General features: G+C 41.0%; 2 protein-coding genes across 6 annotated transcripts; one reads left to right on the forward strand and one right to left on the reverse strand.

Annotated features, from left to right (window-relative positions):
* Nucleotides 1-2,294: 2,294 nt before the first annotated feature.
* CUNH2orf76 (chromosome unknown C2orf76 homolog) lies at nt 2,295-13,572 on the reverse strand. 5 transcript variants are annotated; one of them, XM_042877955.1, is made up of 6 exons: nt 13,510-13,572; nt 12,633-12,785; nt 10,894-10,944; nt 8,186-8,223; nt 7,978-8,059; nt 2,295-5,098 (listed from the first exon to the last, which is right to left on the reverse strand). In XM_042877955.1, exons 2-6 carry the CDS (start codon nt 12,763-12,765, stop codon nt 5,022-5,024), a joined length of 381 nt encoding a protein of 126 aa, XP_042733889.1. In that variant the 5' UTR covers nt 12,766-12,785; nt 13,510-13,572; the 3' UTR covers nt 2,295-5,021. The 5 variants fall into 5 exon arrangements, with proteins under 5 accessions (XP_042733889.1, XP_042733892.1, XP_042733893.1 ...); XM_042877958.1 differs by lacking the exon at nt 13,510-13,572 and adding an exon at nt 13,447-13,505; XM_042877959.1 differs by lacking the exon at nt 13,510-13,572 and adding an exon at nt 13,348-13,406.
* A 246-nt stretch (nt 13,573-13,818) lies between these two features.
* On the forward strand, nt 13,819-17,308 carry DBI (diazepam binding inhibitor, acyl-CoA binding protein). Its single transcript, XM_042877825.1, has 4 exons — nt 13,819-13,919; nt 14,018-14,135; nt 15,585-15,647; nt 17,010-17,308. The coding sequence occupies exons 1-4, from the start codon at nt 13,911-13,913 to the stop codon at nt 17,081-17,083; spliced, it is 264 nt and encodes an 87-aa protein (XP_042733759.1). The 5' UTR covers nt 13,819-13,910; the 3' UTR covers nt 17,084-17,308.
* The last annotated feature ends 34 nt before the right edge of the window (nt 17,309-17,342 follow it).

Below are 17,342 nucleotides of genomic sequence, written 5' to 3' on the forward strand. Positions count from 1 at the left end.
CTAGGAGCTTAGAGTCAGAAGCATGGAGGACGCATTTGTTGTGTACTTAAGCTGTGTTGCTGAAGATTTTTTGCTCTGTTTTGCATGTGTCTGTTCCGGGTGGTTTTCCTTGTGTTTAAAAAAAAAGGCATATTTAAAGTTTACTTTACAAAACCTCAGCAAATTAACGCTGATGTTTTCCAGACAATTCCTCAAATGAACGTTCAGCAAATGCCTCCTCACAGCATGCAAAGATTTAGACACGCTGGAACCAGCTCTGCAAAGGATGCTCTCTAACAAGAGGAATTTAAGCACTGATACCAGTTCAATTTGCCGCTCTTTGATTTTAATATAAAAAGAAACACTTTCCGCAAGGGAAGTCTCAGCTTTCATCACCCGAGCCCTAGCACAGACTTTTGCAGGCTAAACTAATTCATAGATAAGCACTATTCCTAAATATTCACTATCTCTTGTCTTACACAGGTTCTGGAGAATGAAAAAACAGGCTGTGCTGACATCTGGTGGCTTTCCCTGTAGCCAGAGATGGTTTATGGCAATAGCTCCTGGGTTTTCACTGGAGTTTTGCATCTCTTATGCAACCTCTCTCCTGTCTCCTTCTAAGATACAAAGCATTATAATAAAAACATTTTTGTTTTCACTGACCAGTGGACTGTGCTGTCCTGTGTGAGTCCTTTTGTAAAGCAACAAAAGATCCTTTGTTGTGCACAACTGGCTACACCATAGAGAAGGACTTTTCTTTATTTCAAAGGATATTCCTTCACTAATTTTAAAATGGACATTCACTTCCACAGAAAACACTGCTATTGCATAGCACTAAACCACTAACATTCTGTAAATAAGCAGAGATGGCAGCACAAAGGAAGGGGATGTGGCAGGGAAAAAAACAAAGTGTGTCTGCTTCTCCAACATCGTGGTAAGACAGTAAATAGCAGGAAAAAAATCAGTGCCTTCTTAACATGAAGAGTGGCAAAATGATCTACTGGTCATATTTGGTTGATTCATTACTCATTTGCAAATCCTTGCCCTGTACTACTATGAGAAGGAAATCCTGGAAGGAAGATGTGGTGCCAAGTGGTGCCAGACAGCAAGGCTGAGCTCAGTCCAACAAACTGTTCAATAAGCAGAAGTGTGCAAGTTGCCTTAAGCATTTTTAATGCCTCCAGCCAGCTGCCAGTGCCTCTAAAGCCAAGATCATATCAGTCTAATGAGACCAAGAATGAGTATCAGATGTTCTGTTTTCTCATTCTTGTTCTTTGAACATTCAAGATTTCTTAGCTCCCAAGGACAGAGTCCACAAATGTCCTGTCATCACTGTGTCAAATGATGCACTGTGACCTGCAAGTTCATTTTTAAGTGAACGATCCATGGGGATGTGCTGAATACTCAGAATGAAAGAGAAACATCACAGCTTACAGCTTATCTCTGGATCAACTCTGAGAACGTTTTCATCAGATAAAGCAGTTGCACAACTTTAATGGTGGTGATCTCTGAGGACTCTTCTGTGTCACTGGCAGCATTTCATTCAGCTGTGCCAAGTTCTTAACTCTTGCATCTTCAAGGAGCAACTTGAATATATGCAGACAGAAAACTACACCAAAGCAGCAGCATGCAGAAATATATCAGAGCCAGAAAAAAACAGCACACATCATACATCCATTTCTGCATTCAATTCTAAAAAATGATTGAAATGCATAACGATATAAAAACACCATTTTCATACCCTTACTGGTATAAAAATCAGCACTATTCCAGTGGCATATATAAGCCACTAGAGCTGTACATACAAGATTTTCTGTGTCTACTCACTCACAAATACCTCTTATCCCTCCTCATGGTAATTCCTTTCACCATTTCTTCTCCTTTAGCAGCTATTCATCCATGCCTAACCAAACTCCAATCTCTGAAGCAGTTTTCATTCTCTGAGAAGCATGGTAGTTCCCCAACTCCCCAACTCCCAGTTTGACCACCTTTCCCTGCTACATTTCTATAACCAAGGAGAAGATGCCTCTTAGTTCAGCATCCACCCTGGATACTGCTCTTTTTGTTCATAATAAGGGTGGTGAAATGTTCCAAGGATGTCACATAGTGAAATGAATCCTTATTAACCCCACAATGTCAAAGAATAAGAGTAAAATTATACGATCTATCCCACTATACATTGAGGAGAAGTCACCTTTTATCAACAGTTATTGTGAACTAACACTGTTTATGGCCTTCTGCCAGGTTAACGAAGTTTGGTATCAACTATGTGGGTGGTTTCCTTTAACATACAGAGGATTTCATAACAACACATCTCAGACTTCAGTAATTTATTAGCCCATGTTCCCAGATTTCATTCAGTGTACAACAATCTTGGAATCAAACCAATTTTGAAACACGCATTGCTACACCATATCCCAATCAAAGTGTTGGAACAGAATCTATCTTTAAAAGTTCTCTGTTATTATCTATGGTTTCGTGGTGGCTTGAGGGTATTTTGGTTTTGTTTGTTTGTTTGTTTTGTAAAAAGTATTATTAAAAAAAATAGAAACTCACTTCAGGAAGAATCCAGATTACAAGTATGGTCATGGACAACATTACAAAAGGCTCTACTGTGCTGCTGCAGAAAGGAGCCAGTGAAGTGCCACTGCCAGGGAGAACAGAGCTCAGTGAGCACTGCTTTAACTCTTCCTTTGGAAAGAGAAACTCATCTAGAGCAACAGACACAATTCTTCGTTTGCATTAAGACATTTACAGTTTTCTTGCTGATGTTGTAGAATTGCTCCTTCACTGCAACATGCTCAGTGACACACTGAACTCCTGTACTGTACAAGCTGTAACTACAGAAAGGACATTGACATTTCTTTCAAACATCAGTTCTTTAAAGAGAAGGGATCACAAAACCAATCCAAATCTGTTTGAGAGGGTTGGAGACCAAATTAGAATTCCCACAACAGAAGCAAAGAGTGGCAATATTCACTCAGTGAGCCTGGACATGCTGAAAGCTATCATCGAGATGCCGTGGTACAACAGTCCACGACACTGCTTTCTCTGGTATGCCATCTACTTCCCACACAGCTACAGTCAATACTGTAAATCTGTCAGATCAAACCTCATTAGGGGAGCAGGGACCAGCAAAAGAAAGAGGCTTGGACTGAAAGATGATGGATGTGTTAAACTTTTTCCGTAAATTCATCAGAGCATGCACATCAGCATTTAGATGTCAAGAGAACACAGTAACATAGGTGTGCTTACAAGATAAATACACTATCTCCTTTTTAATAGCAGACCTCTTTCACAGAAGAATAACACTGTTTGAAGCAACACTGTTGGTTAGTGGAAATGCTAAGTCACAGCCTGAACCAGTGATTGAGCACCTGGTGGGAAGGCAGGGCCAACCCAGGGGAACTCAGATGCATGCAATGTACCTGAGTGAGTGGAAGGGGTGGGTCCTGGCTCCATCCCTTCCCAGACATCATTTAAAGGTTGGCAGGGGGAAGGATAAGGACATTTTGTCTGAAGATCCCTGCCTGCTTGAGGACCTTACAGGCCTTCTGAAGGTAAGCAGCTTCTTTTATTTTCTGTTCCCCCTGCTGTCGTGTCTGAGTGCACTGTTACTTGCTGCGATCTGGGATCCTGTTGCTCTGCTGTCTTGTTGCACTTTCCATTGCTTTAATGTAACTAATAGTAGCTACCTGAAAGGTCTCCAGTTTAAGCCACAGAGTTGTCAGGAAGGATAGAGAAAATGAGGTGGGAACAATGCATTAGCCCTACATCTAAGGCAAAAAGAACTTTTATTTAGAAGCTTTGGAAATCATACATCTGTTTTCACTATCATGCCAATAAAAAATTAACAATCAATGTTCTAGGAAACTGTAAGTTTACCTCTTTGGAGAGTCTCTAGTGGAAATGGTGCTGTCAGCTCTGACCCAGAACTGAGGGTAGACGTATGGGCCTAAAGCAATTGCACAAGATCTCATTTGATTTAGCAGAACAAAGGCAGAGAGCCAGAATCATTTCTATTTCAGTGAAGAAAGGCTTAAAGACACAGTCCCAACTTGGCAAGCCCCTAGAAAGCAGTTTTATAACTGTCTTTCTAAACTAGATAAATGATTGCTTCTTTCTTCTTGTTCTTAATTTGTTGTTCTTAATTTGGTTAATTCCAGGAAAGTCTGGAATTACCAAGAACTACCAGATAGCAACAGAGCATTTGGTGCTTGGAAAGCAGGAAAGAATCAATCCCATCTGTTGTCAGACTGGGCCTCTCCTTGCAAAAAATGCAATCACTTGGGTTTTATTCTTAAAACTGAAACCTTGATCCTTGAGACTACTTGTAACAATGCCCAACTCCTATTTCTGCACAGTGAAGCCCTGGCGTAACTCTGGTTTCTACCTTGGATGAGAAGGTATTCTCATAAAGCAGTGTAGTAACAAGCAAGCTTGTCCTGGAATACAAAAGCCTCTAAACAGTTATTTTCTGTTTCAGCATGCTAAGGAGGGCTGGAAGGAAGTATAAAGAAAAGCTTTCACCAGCAGAGAGCCTGAAACACTTGCCAGTCTGCACCATTCAAACAAAAGAACCTAAACAAAGTGAGTGGAGTAAATCTGTTACTTAAAATACAGAGTTTCTCTTGTCAAGCTCTCTGAAACAGACACAAAAACATTCAGTTTTCATTACGAGTTACTACTGAGAGGGGTTTTTACTGTGTGGTGTATATTCTCAATATGAAGCTGACATAATACTGCAGGATCGTACTGGGAATGTGTGCCACAGGTCAGAGCATTTGCACTGCCTCCATTGTGAAAGAAAAGCAAAGGGAAAAGAAATGTGAGAGGAAGGAGGCAAAAAACCCATGCACGTCCCCCAGCCTTCCCTCTCTAAGTCTCAGCATATTGGCAGAAATTAATTTCTATAGGAAGGGAATTGCACTGTTTGCAAAGCAATCCTCAAGGATTTATTGATCTTTTAAAGAAAAAGTCATTAAGCAGGGCAAGGAAGATTTACAACAAGTATGGGAAAACAAAACAATCTCTTGGGATCTTCACCAGGCCGAAACAGGATTAGCTTTGTAGTTTCTGTAATCTTCCTCACAGAAGAATGCTAATTCGGTCTCATTTGCTAGAACAAATAAAAAAATTAAAGATTTAGCACACCAGGTAATGAACCGCCACAAACAACAAGCAGCTATTTGGAGCCTTAGAAGACGACTGATGACTTGTTGGTCAAAGCCAATTATAAATCACCAAACACTTCCTTCCTCCCACCACCTCATATTTTTACTGAAGAGATCCAGTACTAAATGCACAGCTTTCTTGTGTTAGAAGAACAAGAACCTGAATACATACAAGCACATAAACAAGATTCCTCAAGATTTGTTTAATGTAGGCTACAGAATTGTCTGTTTTGCATTCAGCGAATTAAGTGATTGCATTTCTAATGCCTTCAAATGCCAGAAAAATAATGAAGTGTAACTTTCTCTTTTTTGTGCATTTGTCTTTTAGGGAAGAAAAAGAAACTATTTTCTTCCATGAAATTAGCCTGTAGGTATAATAATCTAATACTTAGAGGATCAGTAGAATATTTTACAGATCACTTTACGCTCTCCCTTATGACCCATCAAAATATGTGTCTGAAGAAGTTAATTTTTTGCCCTGCTGATGATTAATTCATGAGGCTTCAACAATATGCAAAGTGAAAGACACAAATTGGCTTCTCCAGCAATACCTTCAAATACCTCTAATTATTCACAGGGGATATGGCAGAGCTAAAGGACCCACAAAGGTTCAGAGCAGTCACAATTCTTTCAACCCAGTAGGTCAAGGACTTCCTCTTATAAAACAATAAGTCAGCAACATTACTAATTCAGAACAGAGACAAATCTGATGGAAAGCCTTCACAATTATTAAACATGGACTTCTTTAAGGTGCTGAGCCAATAAGTTCCACGCTCATTTTTCAAATTAAACCTGAAGTTAATGAAGACTGCTTGTCTTGTTTAAAAAAAAAAAAGGGGGGGGGGGGGGGGGGGGAAAATAGCAGAAGGGGTTTTAGAATCTCAACTAGAAAACAAACAAGACTGTTAGCAATGAATCCTGAATGCTTTATTTACATATACCCTACTTCAAAAAAAGAGCACTAACTTTGCTGACTAGATCATAGCTGTAACAATAACCACAACCACAGAGGCTTTTACAAGGATACCTATCTAATGTCCTCAAACTTACAATTTCCTAACCTAACCCTGTTAAGTGTCAAAGATGATCAAATGCAGCTTAGAAAAAAACATCTGCCAGTCTCCAAATTTCCCAGGTTTTCTAACAGAAATTGTTTTATTCTAGAAAATCTTATCCAGACTAAATAATGGAAAAAGCCATAATATGCCCATAGGAGGTTTCAAGTCTTTCTGCTGTAAGTGTACAAAATGATAATTAATGGTACTTGCTATCATGCTTCACTTTGTTGATTTCCCATCTTCCACTTCTCATGGAAGGATTGCTACAAGATTTCACTACAAAGACCCCATGCCTAACTTGGCTAATTTTCTGGTCAATAAATGCTGGAACATATCAAAATTGTAGAATACCCTAAATTGTTTCCTTCTCTTAATAAGCCACCAAACTCTTTATACATATGCACAGAGCAGTCGGCTCTTCTCTAGCCTCAATGTTCTGATACTTGTTTTGAGATCACATTGAACCATTTCAGCACTGTAGCTACAATCTCAGTTGCAAAGATGTGTACAAATATTTGTTAATGCCTTCTTGAATGTGGACAGCTCTGGATACTACCAGCTCCAGTGTAACACTCAGTGCTGTCACCAGTCTCTCTTCTGAGCTGTTATTGCCTTTTGCATCTTAGGTAGACGAGAATCATGCTTAAATGAAGCTTCTGCTAGCTAAACTACAAATCTATAAGGCTTGAGTGCCAATAATCCTCCTTCCTGAGGAATTACTTTTCTCCTATCTGAAAAGCTCTGGGTTAGTTTAAAAAAAGCCAAAGATGACAATGACTTTTGGGAAAGGCATACTGAGGCAGCTGTGGTACATCCCAGAGAAAAGCAATGAAGAAACCCCTTCCCCCCATGTCATCAAAAAGTAAATGGCCAAATGGCAGAAGCTCTACTTTTTGAAACCTTTCACACTAAATGAGACAAAAGAGCCAAGAAACCCATAAGGAAAAAAATACATGTATTATTTCTGGGAAGCAATCAGAGGACTTCAGGAGCGGGAGGGAGCTTTCTTTGACACCTCTGCACTTAGAGTGCAGGGAGTTATGCACCACAGCTAGGCAAAGCACAATCAAATGAGTGTGTGTCCATATCAAGGTGGAATGTGACTACGTTCCCTGAAGTGCCCTGCTGCCACAAAGCCATTCAGCCACATTTATGAGAAGCCCAAAGGACATCCAGGGACCATCAATTTCATCATGACAGACATTTCTTTACATTATTACCAAATGACATGCCCTATATGCAATCCCCTGTCAAAATGTGAGAAATCAGGTCAAGCTTCAACTTCATGCTACGTTCAGCACATTCTCTAAATGACATTACTTGAGCTTTTCCATGCAATCTGACTATCAAGAACTGTACGTTGCACACTAAAACAAATCTAATCTTGTTTCATTATTCCATATTGGTTCCACTACTTACATTACTAACCAAAACATCAGTTTAAATGTTACTGGTAAGACTAAGCAGGCATGGTACTAATAACCTATCTGCCAATCATTTAAAATTGCTCTCTGCAGAATTATAAGCATACCTTCTAAAATCACAATTTGTATTCTGAACGTTTGGAGTGCAGATACCCACTGCCCTCAGTTCAATGATTTGAATGTATATTATCCTGCCTTCTTCCCAGAATAATTATCAAGTAGTGTAAAGAGCATCAGGAATACCATTTACTTTTCAGCAGGCTATCCAAACAATCAGCCAGTTATCAGTTTAATGACAACCACAATGAACAGCACCTTCAGTCAATATAAGTGTCCTCATACCTACTCCAGCTGCTTTCAGTGTGCTGTCTTCTTTCAAAATCAGTTTGTCATCATCTTCCAAACTCACTACTAGATCACCAGTCTACAAATTAGAGAACAGGAACACAAAGATAAGAATTTACTGTCTTTGTTCCAGTCCTGTTTTACAGTGCAGAGGTCTGCGTGCATTAAAACATGTAAAAAGGAAGAAAGCAGCAGATAGCCATACCTTAGATTTGTGAGCTTGGTGAATAATCTTCATTGTATCTGAAAGAAAATACAGTGTTTTCCTAAAATAAGGCTTATTATGCAGGCAATGCTGGAAGTTATACTTAGGGAAGAAAAAAGTAACAAAGGGCTATGATTGAAAAATTCTTTATTATTAACAATTGTCTGAAATTGTCTTTGTTACTAACAATTCAGTCTGAAAGAGAAAACCTTTTGATTTCCCAATCTTGCAGCCAGTCTTACACCAGTCATTCCAGCATTAAGGCACTACAACTTAAGGATCTTCTGTCTATTGCCTGAATTACAATAACTAAGTAGCCATCCCAACTGCCAGCAAAATATACATATGTCAAAATACCAGTTAGGGTGTTCTAACCAAACAGGTTTTACACATGCAATGGGGCAGGACAAACAGTATTAATGCACTTGCACCTACTACAGCTCAGTGGATAAGAAGCAAGTGATGAAAACACAGCAACCTGATCACTTCAGATCATTCCTCAAGATCTTCCTTCCCATGAAGAAAGTACCCATGGTAGAAATTGTTGAGCAAGCTCTTTCTCCATTAACGTGCACAATTTCTCTTTTCTTTCTACACTCTCTTTGTACTTGCCTGTGATATTTTTATGCAGTGTTGAATTAAAGTGTTGCAACCAGACCAAGTAATCATGGCAAAAACATACAGTGATGATGAAACCATTCTACCACAGCAAATGCAATCCTCCAAGTTTTAAGCTTCTAGGTGTACTTTGCCACATTTCCTCTTTTACTGTTTTTGGCACAGTTGTTCTCTGATCTATTGACTATATTTTATTTACATCTTTACCACTGGCATCCAGTAAGTTATTGTGTTCTCATTTGAGTTGTTAAATGCTTTCTCTAACTGTCACTGAGATGAAACTGCACTTTCTTCTCATCATAGCTGCATCCTCTCAATCGTTTTTGTTGTTTCATCTCAATTTAGTTCCATTCTATTGTGTTCCCAGCTTTTTTTTTTTTTTTTTTTTTTTTTTTTTTATCTTGTAGTGGATCCTTCATGGCAGTAAATATGAAGCGGCTTTCTGTGTCAGAAATATCAACCATACTGTTCCATATTTATGGGAGGAAAAAGTGGAGAAGCTGTCAATGACACAAGATGGCACTCAGGCCAGCATCATCAGCAAAAAGGAAGTAACGTTGGGGTGGAAAGTTGAGAAGATGGCCTAGAATTCTTCTCAGTCTAATGATGTGTAACTTCTACTAGCACTATTCATGCAGAAGTCTTCCTGCTCTTTCATCACCAAAATACAATAGAGATAATAGAACACACAAGAGATGCCAAAAATCAAGAACCTGGAGGTATGATTCGCAGCCTATGGGGAAGGTGAGGAACTTGGGCTTAATTTTTTTTCTGTGAAAATTTCAGCATAGCTGGTGCCATCCCACAGAAATAGGCCCTCTCCGACTTGCCTAACAGGTTGTGAAGTTCTGTGATGTTTTTTATCCACATTATGCACAGTCCTACGCAACACAATCAGGTGCTCAGCCACAACATTTGCTCTGGGCAAAACTAAAAGTGAAGAAAGAACGAACAGCAGGGACAGGCAGCATCAGGCATGTAACTGCAGTCCTAGATGGACTCCCTCATCCATACAAAGCAAGAGATATCAGGGGGAGGAAGGGCACCTCCAAATTCAAACTATTAGGACATCAGGTGTTACATTAAAAACAATGATCTTCAACTCCTTGTTGCTGACAATTGCAAATCTTAATCCCTAACTTCTTCTGTTTCCATCTCACACCATCAGCTATCAGAATGACATGCTTGGCTTTTTTTTTAATAGGCCAATAGAGTCAACTGCTATTTGCATGTATTAAGTTGGTTTCTCAGTCAGTTTTTAAAATCACTGAAGAGAAAGAAGCTTGTAACTCCAGAACGTGGGAGACAGGTGATCACTTGTAACAAACCTCCAAGGGAACTTATAGAATTGTTGAACTGAGGAGAAGGTATGTGACTGACATCTGAGTTACCACGCTCCAAGATTTGAGATAATTTAGTTTATTTTGAAAGTATGTTCCATTCCAAATTGATGATAGCACACAATCATGCAAAACTTCATACAAAGAAACACAAACATTGTTTCACATTAGAAGATAGACTGAGCCTAAATTTGATACCAGGCTATTTCACTCTGTCAGCTGTTATTTAAGAGCTTTCTTATCTACTTTGAGTGATGTTTCCCTGCTCCTCTCATATTATGTAAATTATTTACGAATATGAGTTTTATGCATTTTCCTTCTACTGCCATAAGCTCCTGCTTCATGATCCTTTTTGATCTCACAATTGGTAAAAACATACCCAAATACATATGTACAAATGGAACTACAATTTCAAAGTGTTTGAGGTCACAAGCTGTTCTGTAAAGTAAAAACAGAGCTGAAAGGTGCTTATAAAAGTAATAAAAATATTAATATCAAAAAATATTGCTACCTATTAGCAAAGAACATACAGCATGCAGCCTAATTCAAAGATAAATACAGAAGCTCAAAACAATGGTCAGGTTCTTCAGGTCCTGGAGGTATAATCATCCCAACTACAAGAGCTGCAAATATAGGCAGGCACTGCAACCAGCATGATTATGCTAAAATAGCCATCTCCTAAACTGTCTAAATTAGTATAAAAGATTACAGCTGCATTTTGCTAGAGATAAATTAAGAAAAAATACCCACCGTATTTGTAAGCTTTAAAAGGAGGAGGAAGACCTGTTCTTGAAGGCACATCTGTTAAAGAAAATCACAAAGAATGAAGTTATCTTTCTATATTTCTAGTAATGCATGTGAGTGCATTGCATACACCCTGGACATCAAAATAAATCGTCGGCACAGGAGAGTCGTTAGAGTATTAAATACTGAAATATAGCCTTTGGCTCAGATTCTGCAGTTAGTCCGTATTGGCTTAACTTCACTCGAGCATGAAGTCCCTCTGAACTGAATGATCCATGCAGACAGCAATTCAGTGCAATTAGGTTGTGATCACAGGAGTCTGATCCTTCAGAAATCTCCCAGAAACATCCTGTTAATGGTTCGCATGGTTCAAAGTTCAGCATCTCTCACTATCTTACACTCCAGCATCCTAACAACTATCATTACTAACTGAATTGTTCAGGAAACACAGTTCTGCTAACCAGTCACAGCAAGGAAGCCAAACAGTAGAAAATAACTCTTTAGATACATACAATACACAGCCTCACTGGTGCCAGTGTCCCCAGTGACATCTAGGTATTTACCCAGGCCTTGTGAGGCCCAGCTGCTATCAGTTACTTGGCAACAATGCGGCTGAAAGCAAAAATCCAGTTTAGAAACTTATCTCAAACTCCTCCTTCAAAACAGATTACAGAAAAGGAAGGAAACATGGATTTTGGACCAGGAACAGTAATACCCATCTGTGAAACACAGCTGGCACCAGTTTTGTCTCAACAATGAATTACAATACCGCACACATCAAAAGCAAGAAGTTTTTTTGCGTGTGTGTGTGTTTTTTAATTTTCTTTTTCATAACTGCAGCTGTACCATATGCTCTGAAAGTGCTTGTCGTTCTCTAAAAGCATCCTAAGATCTAGCCATGCCAATCATTGTCTACTAGAAAGGAAGTTGCTGAAAACACAGTACAGCTGTGATGCTCAGGGCAATATCCCAGAAGTTGCTCAAATGCAATCAGTTGCAACAGTTCCAGACTTGTTTAAGCTGACATCATGCAAAATAAATAAATGAATCAAAGCCTGTTGATCTCTACACTGTGAATGTCTCCATTTAGATGTGAAGAAATATACCTGCAAGATTAGTTAACACCCTTACTAATGAGTTGCTACACAGGCTGGTCTGCATCTATTACCCTTTAGATACACTGTCACTTTCAGACAGATTCTGGAAACATAACGTCCATAGAGGAGTAAATCTGTACCACAAAGCTCAAGACGAGGACAGAAATTCAGAAGCGAGCAGGCAGATCTCACAGTGTCAAAAACAATTTTTCACAATCCCCTCTCCTTTCACAAATAGCAAACAGATTTTCATTCCCACATTCCACACAGTGGTGCAACTCCTACGGATCAAAAGCTCCTTAAAATCTATTTATTTCCCCCAGTTAACTTCTGAATAGCTGCCTGACAGCACCGCCCAAGGAGCCCGAGGCATGGAGCCAAGTGTAGCAATGCCCTTGTCTGGCAGTCAAAAAGGATGGAGCACTTGGAGGATTTAGGCAGACAGAGCAGTACACTCAAATGCAGGCATGGCACACTGGAAGCTCTCATTAGGGGCAGACCTCTCATCCAAGGGAGGAAAGCACAGAGGACAAAATACAAATCTGGCATCTCTTCCAAAGCCACAGAATTCCCACATTTTTTTCCACTTTGCTTTCTAGTGTAGGGTTGACAACAAAAAGGACAAGCAAATAAATAACAATCCCTTACCCTTCTGCACAAAAGCAATGAACTGCTTCACTGTCTGATCCAAGTTAACTCCATGATAAACCACAGGCCTGAAATTCCGGTGCTGAAAGGAGCGAACAAGGCGAACTGTGATGGTTGAGCTTTCTGCTGACATGAGAATTAATTTTAAATAACCTGGAAAACATCAAAGAGAGGAACTATTGACTTTCCTCTGTGTATGGGCACAGCTGGAAAACAAGGTGCAGGTAAGCCTCAGTGATAGACTCACACACATGAGGAGACATTTCATAGCAGCATGCCTCTCAGGGCTTTGTTTTTAGTAGTTCTACAGAAGCAGCAAAGGAATCTCAAGCAGTTACCCAGGGTTTTATTGGCCCTGCACGTGAAGCAGCCCATGTGTGCACTGTGTACCGCGGCACCCGACTCCGCTAAGCAGACAAGAACGTTATGGATAAATGCAAGTGATCAATTTGTCGTTTGGGTGATTTTACCTGCCGTACCCTTGTGCTCTAAACGAACGTACTTGTGTGATCAAAAGCAAACCTTTTTAAATGTATTTATGTTGTACATTAATATCCCAAAAAGATCCCCGGGCTATTACACAATGCTCCTTCTCACCTCCTTTCAGGGACTGAAAACTCCCCTCCACTTACACGCAAATAATTCTCCTGGGATACTACAGCAGAATTAATGGGGTTAATTCGTAATGACATGAATGGAGAACGGCTCCACGTACTTCATACTCCTTTGATAGAGAGCAGAATTTTCAACTGCTCTGTTTTACCAGCCCAAGCTCCTCTTTAAACAGGCCCACCCCCAGCCTCCCCTCACGCACCCAGGGACAAATGGCGACTGCCCCACACCCCGGAAGAGGAGCGTGAGCAGCTCCCAACCTTACCGCAAGGCCGCAGCCGTTACTTCCGGGTTTCGCCCTCCGCCCCGCCCCCTTGCGCAGTCTCACCAATCATATCTGACGGGTGATACGGATCCTGAGCAAACCGAGCCGCGGGATTGGCTGCGATGCGCCCCGTCCCCGCCCCTCAATCCTGGCTGCCTCGTTGTCGGGCAATGTCCGAGCCCCGTGCCGAGGTGGGCAGACTCCCCAAAGCTCTCCCATGCGGCGCTGCTTTTCCATTGGTCCTTTCCCCGAATTTTCCCCTCCCCCCGCGAGCGCCGATTGGCGCGTTGTTAGCCGCGGCGCCGGGATTGGCGAGCGGGCTCGGTGGCGAGGGCTGAGGCGGCAGAGCGGCCGGGGCGGTGCGGCAGAGTTGCGGAGCGCGGTGTTAGGGGTTCGTCGCCATGTCTGAGGTAGGGGCGGCGGCGGCGGCGGCGGGGCCGCGGGGCGGGCGTCCCTTTCTTCCTTCTCGGTGCTGACCCACGTCCTGCTATGGGGCCTTTTCCCCCAGGCCGCGTTCCAGAAGGCAGCTGAGGAGGTGAAGCAGCTCAAGTCGCAGCCTACGGACCAGGAGATGCTCGACGTATACAGCCACTACAAGCAGGCCACGGTGGGCGACGTGAACACGGGTACGTGCTGCGGGATTGCTGGGCACCTCCGTCAGTGAGGGGCTGCTGAGGGCAGGGATGCTGCTCAGTGTGAGCACGTTTAGTCAGGTGTGGGCAGCACTAGGAAGAGTGATAAACTAGAGCGCTAAAAGTAGTACTGGAAAACTAAAGGAGGAAAATAACCCGGGATGCGTACAGGAGAAGGAACACTTATAAAAGCTGCAGTCAAATATCAAGCTGCAATCAAATATCATGGAAGAACTGCAGCAGAAATACTTCTGTGGAAGCGCTGTGCCAAATCTCTGCTGCTGCTTGTGATGCCACTAAAGCTCAGACTGTGACCAGCATTTAGAATGAACCCTGTCTCTAGTGACCTTGTGTAGCACTTGAGAAACCAGAGCTAGGAAGAAAAGGGGTGTTTCGATGGGGCTCTGGCCTCCTGAACTGGTTGTTTCCGAAGGTTTCTGAGTGTTGACTGAATCCAGAGCAGGCAAGGAAATGTACTGGAAATGATAAGTGTGGGTGTATGTAGTTGTTTATTCCCCCATGACAGACAGCACTGGGGGGTGAAAGAACTGAGCTTGATTTCAAGATGTAATCCTTTTGGCATGGTTGGAGCTCAGTGTTTTAGTTTACCAAAGTGAAGTGGTGCTGTAGAGCTGTTAATGTACCAACACGTCTGTAAGTGGTTGCATTGCAGTGAAGCAATAAGCAATAGCTGAGTTGTCTGGGAAAGCAATCTAAGAGTAAGCTGATAGGTTTTTGTGCTGGAGAGAAGTACAGCTGCCAGCTATTTCTGTGCGCAGCACAAAAGGACCTCTGTGGCTAATGGTTAGGCTACTTACCAGTGCTGTTTAATTGATAATCTCAGGAACTATATTTATTGAGACAGAGGAAGTAAAAACAGAATAGATGTCAAATGAAGACTGATCATATACACATCCACACCTAACCCTGTTCTCTGTTTGGCTACAGTGTGGCTTGTAATGAGGTGAGTTAGAATTCAATGCCTATACTCACAGAATGACAGAACAAAGGAAGTACTTTGTTAGAAACATACCATTTACTTGATGATAAGATGTTCTAAGCTTTATATTACTGGCTTTTGATTTCTTGTCTTTGGGCATTTCATGACCTAAGGACATTTCTGCTTCACTTTAGAGCTGATGTTCTTTAATCAGCTTGTTTTTATGCCACAGTATTCTTTTCAAAAAGTGCAGTGAGAGACCAAATGGCACCATTTGATGCTCTTCTGTTCAGATGCTGCTGTCTTAAAGGAATTTGACAGGGAGCTTTTCTACTGCTACCAGTAGCATGTGTGCTTCTGACTGCAAGTTAGAAAGGGGTAGCTGCTGAGGTGAACCAGAGTATTTTATCATGGTTAAGAACTAAATAGGCTTCAGGAAAAGAGTCAGAATTATCTACAGCCAGGCCACACAAACTAACTGTGCTGCTTATCCTTTCTCCTAGATCGCCCTGGTATGCTTGACTTCAAAGGCAAAGCAAAGTGGGATGCCTGGAATGCATTGAAAGGTAAGTGTCTACTTAAAAATTAAAAGTGAATAAATAAAACTAAGGGAAACTACTCAGAGAACCACATGTGGTTCAGCAAGAAATCAAATGGTGTTGCCTTGTAAGAGCTTTAGGAGTATAAAATCATAATTCTTATTCTCTGCAAGGGAGAAATAGTTATGAAAAATGTAGGCTGTCTATCAGAAGAAGATTTAAGTTGCCCAGCTGGATGAAAATGTTACACAAAGGCAAACTGTAGCAGCAGCAGAAACTTAAATCTCCTTTCTGAGTCCCAGCCTAGCAGTACCTCACAGTGATCTGCTCCTCCAGTTCCTTCCAGTTGTTCTTTTTCTTCTAGAGTAGAATCCCTCTACTGGGATCTGCTGAGATATTTGCTGAGGAGCATCACAAGGAGTCTAAGCTATGAAAATGTGGTTTTTCTAGTGTTTTAACCAAGCCAGCATACATCCAAATGCAGTCTGAGTTGTTTGAATAGCTTTCCTACAGTAAATGGGGACTGAGTCAATAGAGTTAAAGCACTGTCTAGTTGTTGTCCATACAAATATAGCTTTGCTGTAAAACCGTTGAGCAATTTTGTTCAAAACTTTGATACTGGATTCATAGCCAAGTGACCCTATTAAGCTTCTCTGCTATGCTGTGAAATAGTATAGCAGGGAGCTGTGACTTGCATGTAAATACTATCCTAATGCTGAAGGCTGTTTTAATTCCTAACTCAGAACTGAGTGACTCTACGCTTGTGGCAGGTACTTTAACAAAGGCTCATGGATCTTTTATGTAATGTAATTGTACAGGTGCAGGCTGAGATACTGAAAAAGATGCCTGCTAAGGGAGTTATTCTATTGCTGATCATGTTTCTTCTGTCCAGCTACGGTAGGGAAATGTTTTATTGAATGTGGAGAACTTGGCAGTGATTCTAGCTGAGAGAAAGGCAAAACAGATGCACTGCAGTAAGTAACATGTCAGAAAGTTGTTCCTTTAATAGTGACTTGAGAATGCACATGTAAATCAGCAACATCCATATAGAAGGGAGTCAAAACTGAAAAATGTTCAAAGATCTATCTCTGAATAGTCAACAGAACAGTGCATAAGGGAGCTTTAAAACTGTCTGATCAGGCAAATAAACAGTGATGAATATAGCATGGATGTATTTGTAGATGAGCAGGCTCGTGAATCTTGCAGAGTAGAGGAACAGGAAGAACAGCTGTTGTGAATCAAACTCTGAGCTGATGAAGCTGAGACACTGTTGTCACCAGGCTTCAGTTGTCTCTGCATTTGTGTGTCCCTGCTCAAAGAAAAGCTGCCTCGGGGCATTTTGTTGAGCCACTGTATGTATTCTGACTGCTTCCTCTGTTTGTCTTTCAGGAATGTCTAAAGAAGATGCAATGAAAGCTTATGTAGCAAAAGTGGAAGAGCTAAAGGGCAAATATGGTATCTGAGGACTGGATAGAGCATCTGTTTGCACATCTGAAACATGCCTTATTTCTAATACTGTGGAAAACTGATTTATGATGATGATGGTTTTAAATATGAAGTATACTGTAACCTGTTCTTGTCATGATTGTAGTTCAGGGGGAGGTCACATACCTGTGTAATGTACTGACACCATTTGAATTTTGAGAACAAAACAATCTGGAACTCATTAAAGTGCATTTGATACTTTAGCTGTTGTGATGGTCGTCCCCGAGGAATTATTCT

This window comes from Lagopus leucura, unplaced genomic scaffold, assembly GCF_019238085.1.
Source record: "Lagopus leucura isolate 7727_CA_CO unplaced genomic scaffold, USGS_WTPT01 Super-Scaffold_100019, whole genome shotgun sequence".
Lineage (NCBI taxonomy): Eukaryota > Metazoa > Chordata > Aves > Galliformes > Phasianidae > Lagopus > Lagopus leucura.

What these genes read in the sequence shown, in the direction of transcription:
- DBI (XM_042877825.1), top strand. An exon ending in GGTGGGCGACGTGAACACGG is followed by an intron (nt 14,136 to 15,584) that starts GTACGTGCTGCG and finishes CCTTTCTCCTAG; the next exon opens with ATCGCCCTGGTATGCTTGAC. An exon ending in TGCCTGGAATGCATTGAAAG is followed by an intron (nt 15,648 to 17,009) that starts GTAAGTGTCTAC and finishes TTTGTCTTTCAG; the next exon opens with GAATGTCTAAAGAAGATGCA.
- CUNH2orf76 (XM_042877955.1), bottom strand. Translation starts at nt 12,765, where the DNA reads ATGTCAGCAGAAAGCTCAACCATCACAGTTCGCCTTGTTCGCTCCTTT. An exon ending in ACCAAGCTCACAAATCTAAG is followed by an intron (nt 8,060 to 8,185) that starts GTATGGCTATCT and finishes TCTAATTTGTAG; the next exon opens with ACTGGTGATCTAGTAGTGAG. An exon ending in ACTGAAAGCAGCTGGAGTAG is followed by an intron (nt 5,099 to 7,977) that starts GTATGAGGACAC and finishes TATTTGTTCTAG; the next exon opens with CAAATGAGACCGAATTAGCA.